The 15,442-nt window shown below is 41.4% G+C and overlaps 3 protein-coding genes across 4 annotated transcripts; 1 reads left to right on the top strand and 2 right to left on the bottom strand.

Annotated features, from left to right (window-relative positions):
• Window positions 1–568: 568 nt before the first annotated feature.
• Window positions 569–2,943, bottom strand: LOC136440963 (uncharacterized). 2 transcript variants are annotated; one of them, XM_066437172.1, is made up of 3 exons: window positions 2,829–2,943; window positions 1,684–2,399; window positions 569–1,528 (listed from the first exon to the last, which is right to left on the bottom strand). In XM_066437172.1, exons 2-3 carry the CDS (start codon window positions 1,898–1,900, stop codon window positions 1,206–1,208), a joined length of 540 nt encoding a protein of 179 aa, XP_066293269.1. In that variant the 5' UTR covers window positions 1,901–2,399; window positions 2,829–2,943; the 3' UTR covers window positions 569–1,205. The 2 variants fall into 2 exon arrangements, with proteins under 2 accessions (XP_066293269.1, XP_066293270.1); XM_066437173.1 differs by having other exon boundaries at window positions 1,684–2,324.
• A 926-nt stretch (window positions 2,944–3,869) lies between these two features.
• LOC136440395 (manganese-dependent ADP-ribose/CDP-alcohol diphosphatase-like) lies at window positions 3,870–7,698 on the bottom strand. Its single transcript, XM_066436427.1, has 3 exons — window positions 7,638–7,698; window positions 5,594–6,555; window positions 3,870–4,483 (listed from the first exon to the last, which is right to left on the bottom strand). Exons 2-3 carry the CDS (start codon window positions 6,291–6,293, stop codon window positions 4,194–4,196), a joined length of 990 nt encoding a protein of 329 aa, XP_066292524.1. The 5' UTR covers window positions 6,294–6,555; window positions 7,638–7,698; the 3' UTR covers window positions 3,870–4,193.
• An 852-nt stretch (window positions 7,699–8,550) lies between these two features.
• On the top strand, window positions 8,551–12,376 carry LOC136440861 (manganese-dependent ADP-ribose/CDP-alcohol diphosphatase-like). The gene is made up of 3 exons (XM_066437006.1): window positions 8,551–8,685; window positions 10,191–11,016; window positions 11,620–12,376. The coding sequence occupies exons 1-3, from the start codon at window positions 8,680–8,682 to the stop codon at window positions 11,907–11,909; spliced, it is 1,122 nt and encodes a 373-aa protein (XP_066293103.1). The 5' UTR covers window positions 8,551–8,679; the 3' UTR covers window positions 11,910–12,376.
• The last annotated feature ends 3,066 nt before the right edge of the window (window positions 12,377–15,442 follow it).

Raw genomic sequence — 15,442 nt, 5'->3', positions numbered from 1 at the left:
TGACTGCATGTCCGTCACACATTTGCATTTTTATGTTTTTATTTTGCATTTCTACGTTTTGACGGAGGTGGGCGGGGCTATGGTAGCGGTCTATTTGCAGTAGGCGCGTGTAACTAAAAGATCACCATGTAGCATTAGCATAATGTGGATTCTACGTACCGATGACGCCATATAGTGCCATATCAGTGGCTCACCTGATGATCTGATATACAGTTCTACAATAGTTCGCTATGTGGCGCTTTTGTCACATTCTCAAGTCGAAATAGCGGCGTACACCCGGATACAGCATATGGGAGTATTGTTTTCCTTGGAATTGCCCAATTTGCAGGTAAACAGTTATGAGACATTTTCTCACATATGCATGACCATTCAACGTACTGTAATCTGAAATGGGACCTCCAATTAGACAACATGGTGAAATCTTCGAGGGGTCATCTGGGGGTACTTTAAGTAAAATTTGAAACTTGAGGCACACAGCCGTCCGCACTTCGCACATTAATGGTCGGTCGTCAGGACTACTGTCTCCGCTCTATAATGTGTTGCTTTATACTGCTTTTATTATCAAGAGGCGGGGGCAAAGGGCATAAACCCCCACTATCCAAAATTTCCGCATACGGACACGAATTACCCATATTTGTAGTAATCACGCTTGTCCAGATATACCCCATAGGGTACTCGTGCCCTAGACGGGTACAATGTCAACCCTTCACAACCAACACATCATTGCTACTGCATATGTATGCTGTGTTTTATTTGTGGTTATGAGCATCACGACTTACAATTTTTTTAGTAAAATTTACATTAACCAAACATCTATATCAGTGATATATGTAATAAAAAAAGAGCCGGTTTGTCTACATGTACCTGGATTTTATCAAGTCAGTATGTTTATCATAAATGGACTATTGTGCAGTTTAGTACTTGTTTTGTCGACAAAGTCTGTGCTGTGATTCTCATTAACATAATTGTCGATTCTGTCCTTGACGTCATATTCTGGATCACCTGCGGATCTGATATGCAGTTCTAAAGTTGTTCGCTATGTGGTGCTTTTTGTCATATCCTCGAGTCGAGATAGCTATGTACACCTGAATACAATATATGGGAGTATCAAAACCTTTAGAATTGTCCAATTTGTGGCAAATGATTTGTCACTTTTACACATTGAACAATGTTTCAAATTATAACTCTTGAATCAAAAATAATTTTTACGTTGTGGTTTTCGTTTCCTTTCTCCCACCATTTTTCATAACTCGACTGTCCAGTTGACCAACTCCGTGCATGACGAGTCTGTCCGAGAAAACGTCCACAGTACCGAAGGCGTAACTACCGGGCGGTACTTCAATAACACCCGGTAGGGTCACGTGATGGATCTCGTTCCCAGAGTCGTAGTGGTATCCTCCCACGTGATCGTGGCCGGAGAAGTAAGCCAGTACGATGTCGGAATTATGTTGAAGAATGTCCAGAACTTCTTGATAATTCCAGACTATATCCGGATAGTGGCAGGCGTTCGGATGTATGGGAATATGGCCTGTGAATAAAACATGCCCAAAAAGTTAAATTTTTCCACATCAGTGATGTTTTTCAGGCTCATTAAACGTAAGTCTCCTTCAAGTCCAATGAATTATAAGTATAGGCACAGTAGACGCAACACGAGGGGGATACCACTGAATACAAAGCGATTACCTGACAGTACCACTTTCTCTCCCCGCTGACGGGCGACCTCTAGCGTTTTTCGCAACCACTGCAGCTGCTCCTCGCCCACACCACCGTTGTACATGCAAAACCCTTCATCCAGGCCGACCAGCCCTTTCCGTAAGTCCAGGTCGTCGTTTTTGTTCACTTTCCCGAGAATAGCCTCAGCTTCCTTGTATTCGGGGGACTTCGCTTCTCTATCACACATGCTTATGTCAAAGGTGTCGAGAACGACGAATCTGTAGTCTTGGTGTGGGGAGAAAGCGTAGTAGGCAGCCTCCGATTCTTTCTTTGTTTCTTCCAAGTTATGGTAATATATCCTTCCTCAATAGATAATTTTGACTTTTTAAGATAGCTTCTTGAGAAGTTATAAAACTCGTGGTTTCCCCAAACGTGATAGACATCAAGCGGACGATCTTCAAATTCCTTCAAAACAGTCTCTAAAGCGTTTTCTGATTGGTCGTTTTGGGCGTTCAATCCGTCGGTGACGTCACCCAATTGAAGAACAAACTTGGTTCCATCCGACCGCCATTGCTGCACTGCTTGTCGTAACAGCAAGAGGGCGTTCCTGTAGTATCGCCTTTTGTTCGTGCTGAAATCCACGGCATCGTCAAAGTCGGCATATTGAACGTCTGCGATGATCCCGAAAGAGAAAAGGGGTTGGTCTGTCGGGCTGTTAGTGGCCATTATGTTGGGTTTTACTTCTCCTAATAATAATAATAATTTATAAAAAAAAGATGTTATATCATCATTATATCATTATCATCACCATTCGAGACATTATTCGATCTGTTCGGTTGACCCTTGGGCGACGTAAAATGAATTCATTTACAGTGACCAATGACGTGCATTAATGATAACAAAAGCGGGCCACAGCTGATCCTTTTTAAAGATCTAGATTTTATACATTCTGGTATTAGCTGAATTCTTTTCATGTGGCAAAACACAGTACATCCTCCGAAGGTCATTTGGATAACTGCTCTGGGCTCAAAATTTTGGTCCTACAACTGGAAGCCTCTTTCTACCTATGAGCTGTATTGAGGTTATAAATTTGATAGAAACGGCCCACTTTGATGTCAAACGTAAGCATAAACGTATTAACAGGCCACTACGGAGCACAAACTTAGTCGACTTACCTTCCGTTAGTTGAAGAAACCACATATGAAGAAGCGATGGCGGGTGTCCTCAAAATTAGTGGCATGTCCCTAGAACCAGTTTGAGAGACAATGGATCAGTTCACTCTTCCTGGGGGGGGGGGGGGGGTAAGAGTCTGGAAAAGAAGAGAACGTAAAAAGTGAGAAATAGATTACAAAAATGCGACAGCTAGCTAAAACATAAACCTTTGGAAGATATCTCGATACAGTGTTTTATTCCCCTGATCTGTTTATTTAGAGGTTTGTCTTTTGTTACCTGATGCAGGTCACAAGTGAAAGGTCGTCCTTGAGTAGATAATTATGCACAGCTGACATGGCTGACACCCTGCCCTAGCTGCAGGCACTAAGGTCGTTCATGATTCCAGGTACGCATGCGCGAGTTCAAATGTGTATGCTTCTAACTTGTATACCGTTTTCTCGGCTCGATTATTGTCTCCATTTTCAATAGCGACAATAGAAGGAGATTCATACGACTGTCAAGGCAAAATTATTCATTTTCACAACGTTTACGTGGGATAGAAGGGGACTGCATGAGAGGTTCTGACAACGCTAAAAGCTATGTAAGATTTTGGTGCTAAAATGTTAAATATTCTTTTGAACAAAACTTAATGCAAATGATATGTACAACCACCTTTCAGCATATTTTCATCATTAATTCGTCTATTTCTGGCATGTCTGGTGTTTGTAAACTGTATAAAAACAAGTTGCAAAAGTCCGTGACACCACTTCAACGTAGACACTCCTGGTATAAACAACAACAACCTGCACACTGGAAGCTCCCCTGGGAAGAACCCGATCTAACACATTGGGGCTTTAACGCTAAATTCAGGTCCGTCTATTAATTACGATACATTTTACTACATATCTACTATCTAGTGTTCAATCCTGTCAAATAATTAGTGCTTAAAGTTAGCATACATGTAGAAGATGCCGTAACGATCGTTTCGATTTTATTCGTACACTACATCGATATCAATGCTCGCACAGAACTTCATGGTAAACTCAACACGACTGATTAGAAATAGTGACTATTGCACAGAATCATGAATAATTAATAAACAATCCATCATCCAAGACTTCTACCTATGCATGACGTTTGGTTTTAGCATAAAAATTCTGTGTATTATATTGCCAGTTAATATCAACAAGATGTACCTAACTTGTCATAAACTATGTTGATGTGGTACTAGCTAACTAAATTCGTTAAATGTATCCCTGATTTCAATCATAGTAATGTTTCAACATTTCTATCGATTGTTAAAGATATTTTTTGAAAACAGTGGCTGCCGATTCCTAGACAACTTTGGGATCCTTAAAGAAAATAATCTATGGCTATTTTTGAGTGCCTTATTTCATGACTCGGCTCTCTAGTTGTCCAACTCCGTTCATGACGAGTCTGTCCGAGAAAACGTCCACGGTACCGAAGGCGTTACTACCGGGCGGTACTTCAATAACACCCGGTAGGGTCACGTGATGGATCTCGTTCCCAGAGTCGTAGTGGTACCCTCCGCCGTGGTCGTGGCCGGAGAAGTAAGCCAGTACGATGTCTGAGAAGTCTTTAAGGATGTTCAAGACGTCTTGATAGTTCCACAGTAGACACATCACGTAACAAGACTTTGGGTGAACAGGAACGTGTCCTGCAGAGTCGGTATAGAAAGAGACAAAAGCAGAAAAAAACATGTTTCAAAACGTAAGTTTCAATATATCTAACATCATATTACCAAAAGAAGTTGTATCAGATAATATTGTGACTATAAGTTTCAATATATCTAACATCATGTTCCCAAAAGAAGTTGTATCAAATAATATTGTGACTAGGGGTGGGTACCGGTACAAACAATTCAGGTCCGGTCCAGGTCCAGGTCCAGAGGGTCAGGTCCAGGTCCGGACCTGTACCTGTACCTGATTACAGTAGTGTCGCAGTACATCATATTTTGGAGAGCGAGACACACGCAAAAGTCTCCAAACGTCATGTCTGGAACGATATAATTTCTTAGGTTTGCACTTTGTCTCAAAATTATAATCATACTCTTCTCGCCGTCTGTTTACTAATCCTTTAAGTGTTTCTAGGTATGATTCACAGCTAACGTCTTCGAAAATGAAGTTAAATCTGCTGTTTTGTATTTTCTTAGACCAGTTATGTGGCCGCCTGGTACTATGAATTTTCTAATCGGTCCATAGGCCGGTCCACTGATTTTTTACGGACCGGTTTTTTTGGACCGGTCCATTAAGAAATACCGGTTTTGTACCGGTACACGGTACCGGTACCCACCCCTAATTGTGACTATACGCAAGGCCATGTTGATTCAATTCAATATGAATAACATTCTCGGGGAACCAAAAAAATAATGCGAGCGTATGAAAAAAAAAAAGAGTTTGGCAAAAAAGGTGTCTTCATTATGAAATCTAAGTGGTCAGGTATACCTACCATAGAATCTTCATTTTTATTCTTTTACATCACCTTCTTTGACATTGGAATCGACTTTGGCATTCATTTTACGACATTAGTATCCGTTTTCCGATTTTGTATTTGCACTTTACGGCAAATATTTGCAACTGTTTTGAACAATTTATTGTACGGTCGAAAAAAAATTTTGTTGAACGACCAAAAATTGATGCGCATGCGTATGTTATCCATGTAATCGAATCAGCATGGCCTAAAGCACATTTTCTAGGGCACTCATCTACGTATTCTACCATTCGTAAATGATTGTTACATCTAGAGATTGAAGGTAATCGACGGTTACCTGATACAACGACTTTCTCCCCCTGTTGTCGAGCGACCTCTAGCGTCTCCCGCAGCCACTGCAGTTGCTCCTCCCCCATGCCGCCGTTGAACATGACGAACCTACGGTCGACCCCTACAAGACCTTCCGGTGAATTCAGTTCCTCGTTTTTATTCACTTGCCTCAGAATCCTCTCTGCTTGCTTGTATTGTGGCGAATCCTTGTCTCTCCCTATCCCGCACATGCTGACGTCATAGTTGTCGAGGACGACAAATCGGTAGCCCTTGTAAGGGGAGAAATCGTAGTAAGCAGCGTCTGCTTCTTTCTTCACAACTTCTTCAACATCAGTGGCATTTTCCTGTGCGGTGAAAAGTGGCGATTTCATCAGATAGTTTCGTGAGAAGTTGTAGAATTCGTGGTTTCCCCATATGTGATGCACTGCAAAAGGAACGCCGTCAAATTCTTGCAAAACATCACGTACAGCGTTCTCGGAGTTTTTACGCCTAGTGTTGAAGCCGTCGATGATGTCACCCAGTTGAAGCACAAACTGGACTTTGTTCTCTTTCTTCCAGTGCTGCACCGCTTCGCGTAACAGATAGAGGGCGTCTCTGTAATGCCGCCATTTGGTCTGGGTAAAGTTCATGGCGTCGTCAAGGTCTCCGTACTGGACGTCTGCAATTATTCCGAACGAAAATAGGGGGCGCTCTTTCCTTGTTGCCATTGCTGCTCGTACACCCGACTGCAGATATCTGAGTGTCGAAAACTTGTGGGGATATTTAGCGCGGCATAAGAGTTTTTGGGCCAACGCTAGGAAAAAGATTTGGCCTATCTTGATCTGTGTGACAGTACGATTTTCTTATATATAAAAAATGCCGCCCTGGAAAATTTATAGCTCAACGTCTGGAAATTAATTTTCCGTTCTTTTGTGGGGATACAGCTTGGGTATTCAGCGTGTTGCAGAACAAAATGTTTGCGGACCAAAACTGTAGGAAATCGAGAGAAGAAGAGAAATAAGGTTACGGATGAGACCACGTCCGTTATGTGATTTGTTCTTCGATTTAGCCTTAGATCATGGCAGAAGATTTATTACACACAAACAAACAAACACACACACGCATACACACACGCACATACATAAATACAGATACACACACACACACACACACATACAAACACACACACAAAGATAGATAGATATATACAAACTGTGACACATACAATTCCATCCCAATATAGTCGTGACGGAGTTAAATACCCCATGACGTGATGTACTTTTAGACAGTAACCGTCCGTCATGCTGCTACCTCCAGAAAGTACCTTCAGTACCAAGGACAGAGGAATATCGGCTGGTGTAAATAAATGCACGTGTAGCTAGCCGCGCAGCCTGTTGAATGGGTTCTTAAACGTTGTGTGTGTCTTAGAAACACTCCGTATGTCTAAGACTGAAAGCAAACAAAGGACCCCCCTGCAACAGTCGCCGCATGCATGTAAATACATGTATTGCGTTGTTTGTTCGTGTGAAGAAGAAGCTGAAAAATATTTACTTTTTTCAATCTCTTTGCCTTACCGGAAGTCCCAAAGCGGATTGTTATTATTTCTGATATCCATGGTTACGTAAAATTTTGAGTTAAATGCTATATTCAACATTATGACTTCCGTTGTTCGGACGGTCCAGAGCTGAAGCTATTACGTTACGGCACGTACTCTAGCCTAACCATTGTTACTCAGTTGACTTTCCAAGATTTCCTAAACAGGACAATTTACCAAATTCTATACATTTCAAATGATTTCAAGTGCTTTTCTTTATCTTAAAATGTAGCGGTCGACATTGTGAACTCGAAGAAAGACGACAAAATAGAACAAAAATGTGTTACGAAACTTGGATTACGAAACCCGGAAGTAAAGTACCCCCCTCCCCTATCGTTCCTTTAGTGTGCGTTCGCCGATCAAACAAACGACATCCGACCAGGAAATGGCCACAATCAGAAAAAGGCACACATAAGAAGACATTAGAGACGCCATAGCATGAGAATCCTTTAAAAAATGGTGTTTTCTGAGGCCCTACCTGGAGAAATTCAGCCCCGCACTAGACATGCTAGACGAAGAATTCTTTTTGACCTCTTTACCTTATTTCCCACAATCCTTCACTTGGACTATTCCAAAATGTTGAGGGGAGTTAGGTATTCTAAATTTTACGAGCAAGGATATGATTATATATTAAAGGCACCCACAGTATTGTATAAGACTTGGAAATTAGAAACATTCTAGTTGGTGTAATCTTTCTGAAATTGAAAATTAATGCCACTGTTTACCACATTTGCGTTCGGATTTCTTTTCAAAATTGCGCAACGGCACAAAAATAATCTACATGTTAATCGTTTTGTTTCACGCGCCTATTTTAAATACTGTAGATAATATAGCCCCGCCCACCTCCGTCAAAACGAAGAAATAAAAATTAAGAACATAAAAATGCAAATATTTGACGGACATGCAGTCACTTTCTCATTGGTCGAACCGCTAATTGTGATGGACAGTCAGGATCAGTATATTCGGGTCTGGATTTTCTATCAGTTCTTACCACACAGCGACATCGTATCTTTGCTAATTTCATTTCGATATGTAATGGTATAGTGTTATTGAAACTTACTATGTGTAGCAATGACTAGAAATTGAGTTTTTTAAATCAAAGTTTTAAGCCTCATAAAATGCTCTGGATGCCTTTAAAGGAGGTTGGCTTAACTTGGAGTTTTCACGACGCTTTTGACTGTCATGGAATAGAAGGGGGTCTGCATGGGAGGTTCAGACAACACTTTATGCTAAATGCAGGTCCACAAAGTGATTACGATAAAGTCAAGAGGCACAGATATGGATTACACAAAATTAAATAGCTTACTGGCATTTCAGGTGGCTTGCCTATACGCCTCATGTTAATGCCAACGATTTGCATAACAATGTCCAGACTAAACGGGATTTGTTATACCGCACATGCGCATTCGTAAAGCGCTTATTACTAGTACCTATTGAAGTTTCCCATGATCGTGAGACCTACATTCTGAGATTGGATCAGGCGGTGCTCGACTTGCAAGTCCAGGAGGTGCTCTGGGGGTATGGAAGTAGGTATTATGTTAATTATATAGCTGTACATGTCAGTGCATCAGGTTGCTAAGCCTTTTGATTTGTAACTTTTGTCGTATATATCTAACTGTTGAAAACCGGTTGGTTCAGTCTGATACTGCTACTAGTCGGCTGCATTCCGACTGGCCATGGTGCGTACATAGTCCGTGTTATATAAACGCTTTCTAATCACTGTGTTACACTGTAACAGTGGGATCCGGGGAACTTTACTACTCGCCTCTTGATACCTTTGTGAAGGTTAGACATCCAGGTAAACAATAAATAAAGACAATTCAAACTCTATATCTGGATAAAAAATTCGGAGATTTATTTCCGGAAATAAATATATTCTCGCCTCTTGTGTTTCTACACGATCTCGAATAACTTACCGGGTGCAAAAGACTACCCCGCCGGCGGAAAGCTTCCTCTACCCCGAAGAGAATCGCGCGCAGCTTTCCGTCGGCGGGGTAATCTTCGGCACCCGGCCGTTTTACGCACCGAGGCGGGTTCTAATTACTAGTAGCCGGTTCGGTCATGTGGTTTCGTCCCTTTGTTCAACAAAAATTATCCATGGCCGGATGATGCACGATGTAGTCAGAGTAGTGAGTTACACCTGGATATGAGCCAGTAGTAATATGTTAATAGAAGTCTTGAAAAGGTATACCCTGTTGGGGGACAAAACAGTTGTAGAGATTGAGGTGAACTGCAAGAGTGAAGAAAAAAGCACACTGGGGGATATTCTCTAACGAACTCCTCTTGAAATACTATGACAAAATGGGAAGTAAGAAGCAGCGGTAAATTCCAGTCTTCAATTGTGGTACATTATTTTCCTTAACCGTTGGCGGGAGAAAAGGGGCGTTGTCACTAGGTCCCTGAAAGTTTACTAAAGAAAAATGGGTCATACGGGCCTAGAGGGGCATTCATCTTATCTACAAATCCAGACGTTCCATTCTAATGCCCAAGACTATGTAGAAGTCACTTGTAAACAACCTGTGTTTTCGCAAGGATTTGATAAGTTTATGAAGCAACCTGTACTCGACAGAATAAACCTTTTTTTCAAAAGAGGTACTTTATGAATATGTAATGTTAAGTGTGTCAGGGCAAAGGTTAGTGATTCCACACAGGCGCAGAGACCATACTTTCAACTGAATGTGGTACCCTTTGTAGTACCCTTTTTCTTGAGATATGTTCGGATTTGGTAGCTGGTATTTACACTATCCAACCATCTACTGTCCTTGGTGCTGAAGGTACTTTCTAGGGGATAGCAACACACACGATGGGCGGTTACTACAGTAATAGCATTTGAAGTCATGGACCGTTAAACGTCGTCGCGACAGTATTGGAATCAAATTATGTGTATGTGTAGATTTTGCTTGTTTGTATGTTTCTTTGTTTTGTGTGTGTTGAATCGTCCCCCATGATTTAAAGATGAAGTGGGGAACAGATAACATTACTGATGAAATGATAGCTGTAATCTTTTACCTTTTTTATCTATTTTCTGCAGTTTAGATTCCCCAGAATTTTGTTCTACATCAAGCCAATCGCAAAAGCCGTAGCTGGGCTGTTGTTTTTTTGTTGTTGCCTAGCAGTGGCTCAAAAACTCTTACGCCGCGCTGAATATCTTCAAAGGGTTTCGACACTAGAAGAAGAGCGCCCCCTATTTTCTTTCGGAATCATTGCAGACGTCCAGTACGGAGACCTTGACGACGTTATGAAACGCCACGGCAGCGTGCGGCATTACAGAAACGCCCTCTATCTGTTACGTGAAGCGGTGCAGCACTGGAAGGAAGAGAATAGAATCCAGTTTGCCCTACAACTGGGTGACATCATCGACGGGCGCAACACCAGATTCAAAACCTCCGAGAACGCTCTACGTGATGTTTTGCAAGAATTTGACGGCGTTCCTTTTGTGGTGCATCACATATGGGGAAACCACGAATTCTACAACTTCTCACGAAACTATCTGATGAAATCACCGCTTTTCACCGCACAGGAAAATGCCACTGATGTTGAAGAAGTTGTGAAGAAAGAAGCAGACGCTGTTTACTACGATTTCTCCCCTTACAAGGGCTACAGATTTGTCATCCTCGACAACTATGACGTCAGCATGTGCGGGATAGGGAGAGAAAAGGATTCGCCACAATACAAGCAAGCAGAGAAGATTCTGAGGCAAGTGAACAAAAACGAGAACCTGAATTCACCGGAAGGTCTGGTTGGACTCGACCAAAGGTTCGTCATGTTCAACGGCGCTGTAGGGGAGGATCAACTGCAGTGGCTGCGTGAGACGCTAGAGTTCGCTCGACAACAGGGGGAGAAAGTCGTTGTGTCAGGTAACGTATTATATACGTTTTAACATTAGATGTAACGATCTTCTGCGCATAAAATAATACGCAATAGAGCTCGTTTGAAAATGTGCTTTATCGTGTATTAACATTCTTATTACTGTAAATATAGAAATGTTCACGGTGGTTTTATGTTCGGTTTTCACGGCGACCGTTTCACCGCAAACTTAAAACCACCGCGAACATTTTTTGTCCAATACTGTAGTAATATGTGGCTTAAGCGATGCCGCAAACTTAAAGCCACCGCTAACACTCCATTTTCAACTTAGCGCGAAATAAAAACCACGCGAACACTACAGCAGCGACACCTAGCTGCAGTTGGTGTGAAGTACACAAAGAAATGAACTAGTCAATGTTGGGGAAAGTGACAGGCAGTAAAAACGTCGACGTTTATAAACTTGCTTGTTGTGAATAAAAGAACTTATATTTCAACTATTTACTAACCTAATAAAATCATTCACTGATGCTTCATATATAGTTGAAGTATTACATGACCTTTCAAGTGCATATTCTTTTTGCATACATGTATTTAAAACTCAAGTTTTAAAAAGATTTTTTCTGTCTTTATGTCTTTCTTTACCTACACTAAAGGGCACGTCCCAGTTCATCCAAAGTCTTGCTACGCCATGTGTCTACTGTGGAACTATCAAGACGTCTTGAACATCCTCGAAGACTTCTCCGACATCGTACTGGCTTACTTCTCCGGGCACAATCACGAGAGTGGGTACCACTATGACTCTGGGAACGAGATCCATCACGTGACCCTACCGGGTGTTATTGAAGTGCCTCTCGGTAGTAACGCCTTCGGGACTGTGGAAGTTTTCTCGGACAGGCTCGTCATGCACGGAGTTGGAGAACTGGAGAGTCGAGTCATGAAATAAACCCCTCAGATTTACTTTTAATACAGCAGTTATCTAGTTATCGACAACAAATGTTCTCATAAGATATCTTGAACAAATACAAATGTACCTTTAAAGCGAAGCTGACCTGGACTGCCAATGGACATGACTAACGGATAACGAGTTTGATTTGTTTTCTTATATGTTTATGTTAACTCGTCATTCTGTCTTTGGTTAAACTGCTAATTGTGATGGACAGTCGGGATCCGCCTATTTCTCCAGTTTCCCGATTCGGTTAATGGGTCATTCAATGTAGACTGTGCACATGTAATATATGAAGGGCCGCTAGTAACGCTGTTAGATCAATGATATCGATGTCGATGTCCATGTAAAGATTTGTGCTTTTACTCTTTTTACAGTTATGTATATGTGTATATCACCAAATGACACGCACTTCAATTGAAAAAAAAAGATACATTGAGATGACAGTGTGGCTATTATAGTGGTTTATTTGACATAAATTTAAGATATGACGTTGTGACGTAGATGTCGGGTCCTTGCCCTGACGGTTCTAAAGTGTATCTGTAATTAGAGATAAGAATTGAAAATGATTAAAATATTCGATACAAATGCAAAGAATATCTTCAAATCATGAGTAAATTGAGTTGCCAAATATACATCCTATATAGAGGATCTGCTTGCTTGTGAGCCCTAGCGAGCTACTAAATTTTGATTCACTGTTAATCGTAGCCGGCCCGCTCTAATTCACCGTTAAGCCTTAATTGTTTGTACATTATTCCTGTAGCGCAATTGGTCGTTTAAATTCTACGTAACACGTTATGTATTATCCTTAATTCATCGTTAAGCGTTATATTGACAGTCCTCCCAAACTTACCTTCAAGCGTTGCAGGCCCACTTGAATTTACCGTTAAGCTTAACTCTAATTTACCGTTAAGCGTCACTAGCCTATCTGCATTTACCGTAAAGCGTTGCTGGCCCTCTTAGATTTAAAGTTAAGCAAGCTGGTTACAGGCCCTCTTAATTTAGCATTAAGCGTTGCCAGTATTCCCCTTGCAGACCCTTTATAATTTCATTGACGTACCGACGACTTAGAGCTGGCAGCCACAGTGGATACCGAAATCGTTGAAGGTGATGTGGAATCCTGATTCGCGACAGTTGTTGCAGCAGATGATGGTGCTTCCGATGTTCCCCGTGTAGCTTGGGTTGCAGTTGTTGCACTGGTGGTTAAGCCAGCACGCGTCCGTCGCCCTGCCGCCGGCGGTCTTTCCCATCGCCCGGTCCCAAGGAATCAGGGTGGCTGAAATACAACAGATATGTTCCGTTTAGGATAGACGCTTATAAGAATTACATATCTTGGACACAACATGATACTCTCAAAACGTCACTTCGGATGTCTCCAACGTATGTCTCGAAAGCTCACCCACCGTCGAGTAACATTTGCTTGGGATTGCTGTCGAGTAAAGCAGAAAACAGTTTCATCCGTCCTCCTATGCAAATCAAGAGGCTTATTGCATTAATTGCAGAAGTCTGACTTTTACGGACACTTTAAGATATTGGAATAGAATACGAGAACTTAGGAAAGGCAATGCTTGACAAGGCTATGTGGAGTGAAATTTGTACTTACTTGGTTCCGGCTGATACAGGTTGATAGATGGATAGATGGGATAGACAGTGACGCCATTTGCTGTTTTATATGGCGTTCACAATTGTCATGCCACATTTCAAAAACGTCAGAAAGTCGAGGGATTTTTGGGGCAAAAATGCTGTCAATTGGTCAATGTGTTGGTAATACAGGTCGGTGAAGCCCACAGTGATTGAAAGGACACGGGTGTCCCAGCCATGGTCTTTTACAGCTGAACCACTCGTTGGCTGAGTCAAGTGAAAAAAACACACATGCGGGGGAGAGAAATCAGAAATGGGAAAAGACAGACGTAATATATAGAAGAAAGTAGGGAAATATCTTGTTTTCAGTCTAGATACTTAATAACCTAGGGAACCTACCATCAGCCACTACAAGACCCAACACAAGGAACAGCAGGATGGCGGTCTTCATGATGACGGTTCGTCGGTGAGATGAAGTTGAACTTGAAGGTAGATCTAGAGCTTGTCTTCAGATGTCTGTAGCTTAGTCAAGTGAAGCGCGACTTTTATGCTGTTCTGATGTTTACAGTATCGTCAGAACGAGAAAAACAGCCGTGGAGCCCAACAGGTGCAAGTTCTATTTTCTGAGGCAAGGTCTCCTGAAATTCTTGGAAGCAAGGTGTTGTTGTACAAGCTTTCCTAGGGCCACATCAAGTAAGCTTTGAGGATTACATGATCTACAGACTAAAATTAAATTCGAGAGCGCAAAAGAAACAAGATTGAGCAAAACAGACAAGATGCCTTAAAAAAAAAAAAAACTTTATAAGCGTTATGAAATGACTAATAAAAAAATCATTACATGCGCCAAAAATAGTTACTCAAGCAACTGGATAAAATTTTGAACATTCCATGGTATCACAGGCAACAAATCTTTTATTACTCTGTCAAGAAGTGCATAAAGTGACTCTCGTGTGGTAGCCTACTAGTATTACTACATGTACAACTGCACTCAAGACATCCACACGATACATGTGTATTTTCCCAATTCTAGGCGAAAATCAATGCGCGCGAGAAATTACTTGCTGTGGCCATAGTACTAGAGTAGAAAATTGCAACAGTAACAACAATGACAAAAATATCAGCCCCTTCAGATATTGCTCTGAAATACTTTAATCAACAATTAAATGTAACGCGTTTTATCGATATCATGCACGCGTACGCGTACACGCACACAGAAATCATCCTGACCATGAACAACTAGATGAACTCTCTTAGATCAAACAGCGTCAAAAGAAATTTCCAGGAATCGCGGATGTTTACAAAGTCTGCGGATATCTAATGTTTGATCTAAATCTATTTCATGTCTAGAAGACGCAAATTAAACAAGCACAAATGGTTATAAACATCCGATTACTGGAATTTTCTTATCACACAGGTGTGCAGATGACAGGTGAAAGAAAGTTCATGTGGATATTGGCAGGTCAAGAGGATAAGGTTTCAAGTGCGCATGTGCAGCGAGATGCATTGTTGGTAACATGTCAAAGGTGAAGGCCCCTAATTGTAGTCATTGTCTACACCATGTTTTATACATATCCAGACGCGTTTTGTTTATGCCTTCAACTTTGAAATATTTGCATTTCGCTGTGCATGCGCAGTTCAAGCGTAAACCGGCTTATTGTGGATGTTAAGAGTTAGAATTTCCTTATTTTGGGTTCATTGCTCACTATGAATTTACGCACACATATAGGGGGTTTACATTTAGAACAGAAAAGTTCCATGTACATGTATAACCCCGCGAAAGCATTACCACTCTAGGTACTATTTCAATTTGATATCCATAACCCGAAATAAGTACGTGTACTGTATACATGCACCGTGATGTCACGTCCGACTGTGACCTTCAGCTTGTCGACCTTCAGCCTTCCAAATATATAAGAACAGAATTGATTGGTCAATTGTGAAACATCCGCACA

This window comes from Branchiostoma lanceolatum, chromosome 8, assembly GCF_035083965.1.
Source record: "Branchiostoma lanceolatum isolate klBraLanc5 chromosome 8, klBraLanc5.hap2, whole genome shotgun sequence".
Lineage (NCBI taxonomy): Eukaryota > Metazoa > Chordata > Leptocardii > Amphioxiformes > Branchiostomatidae > Branchiostoma > Branchiostoma lanceolatum.
This window is presented reverse-complemented; position numbering and strand designations above follow the sequence as displayed.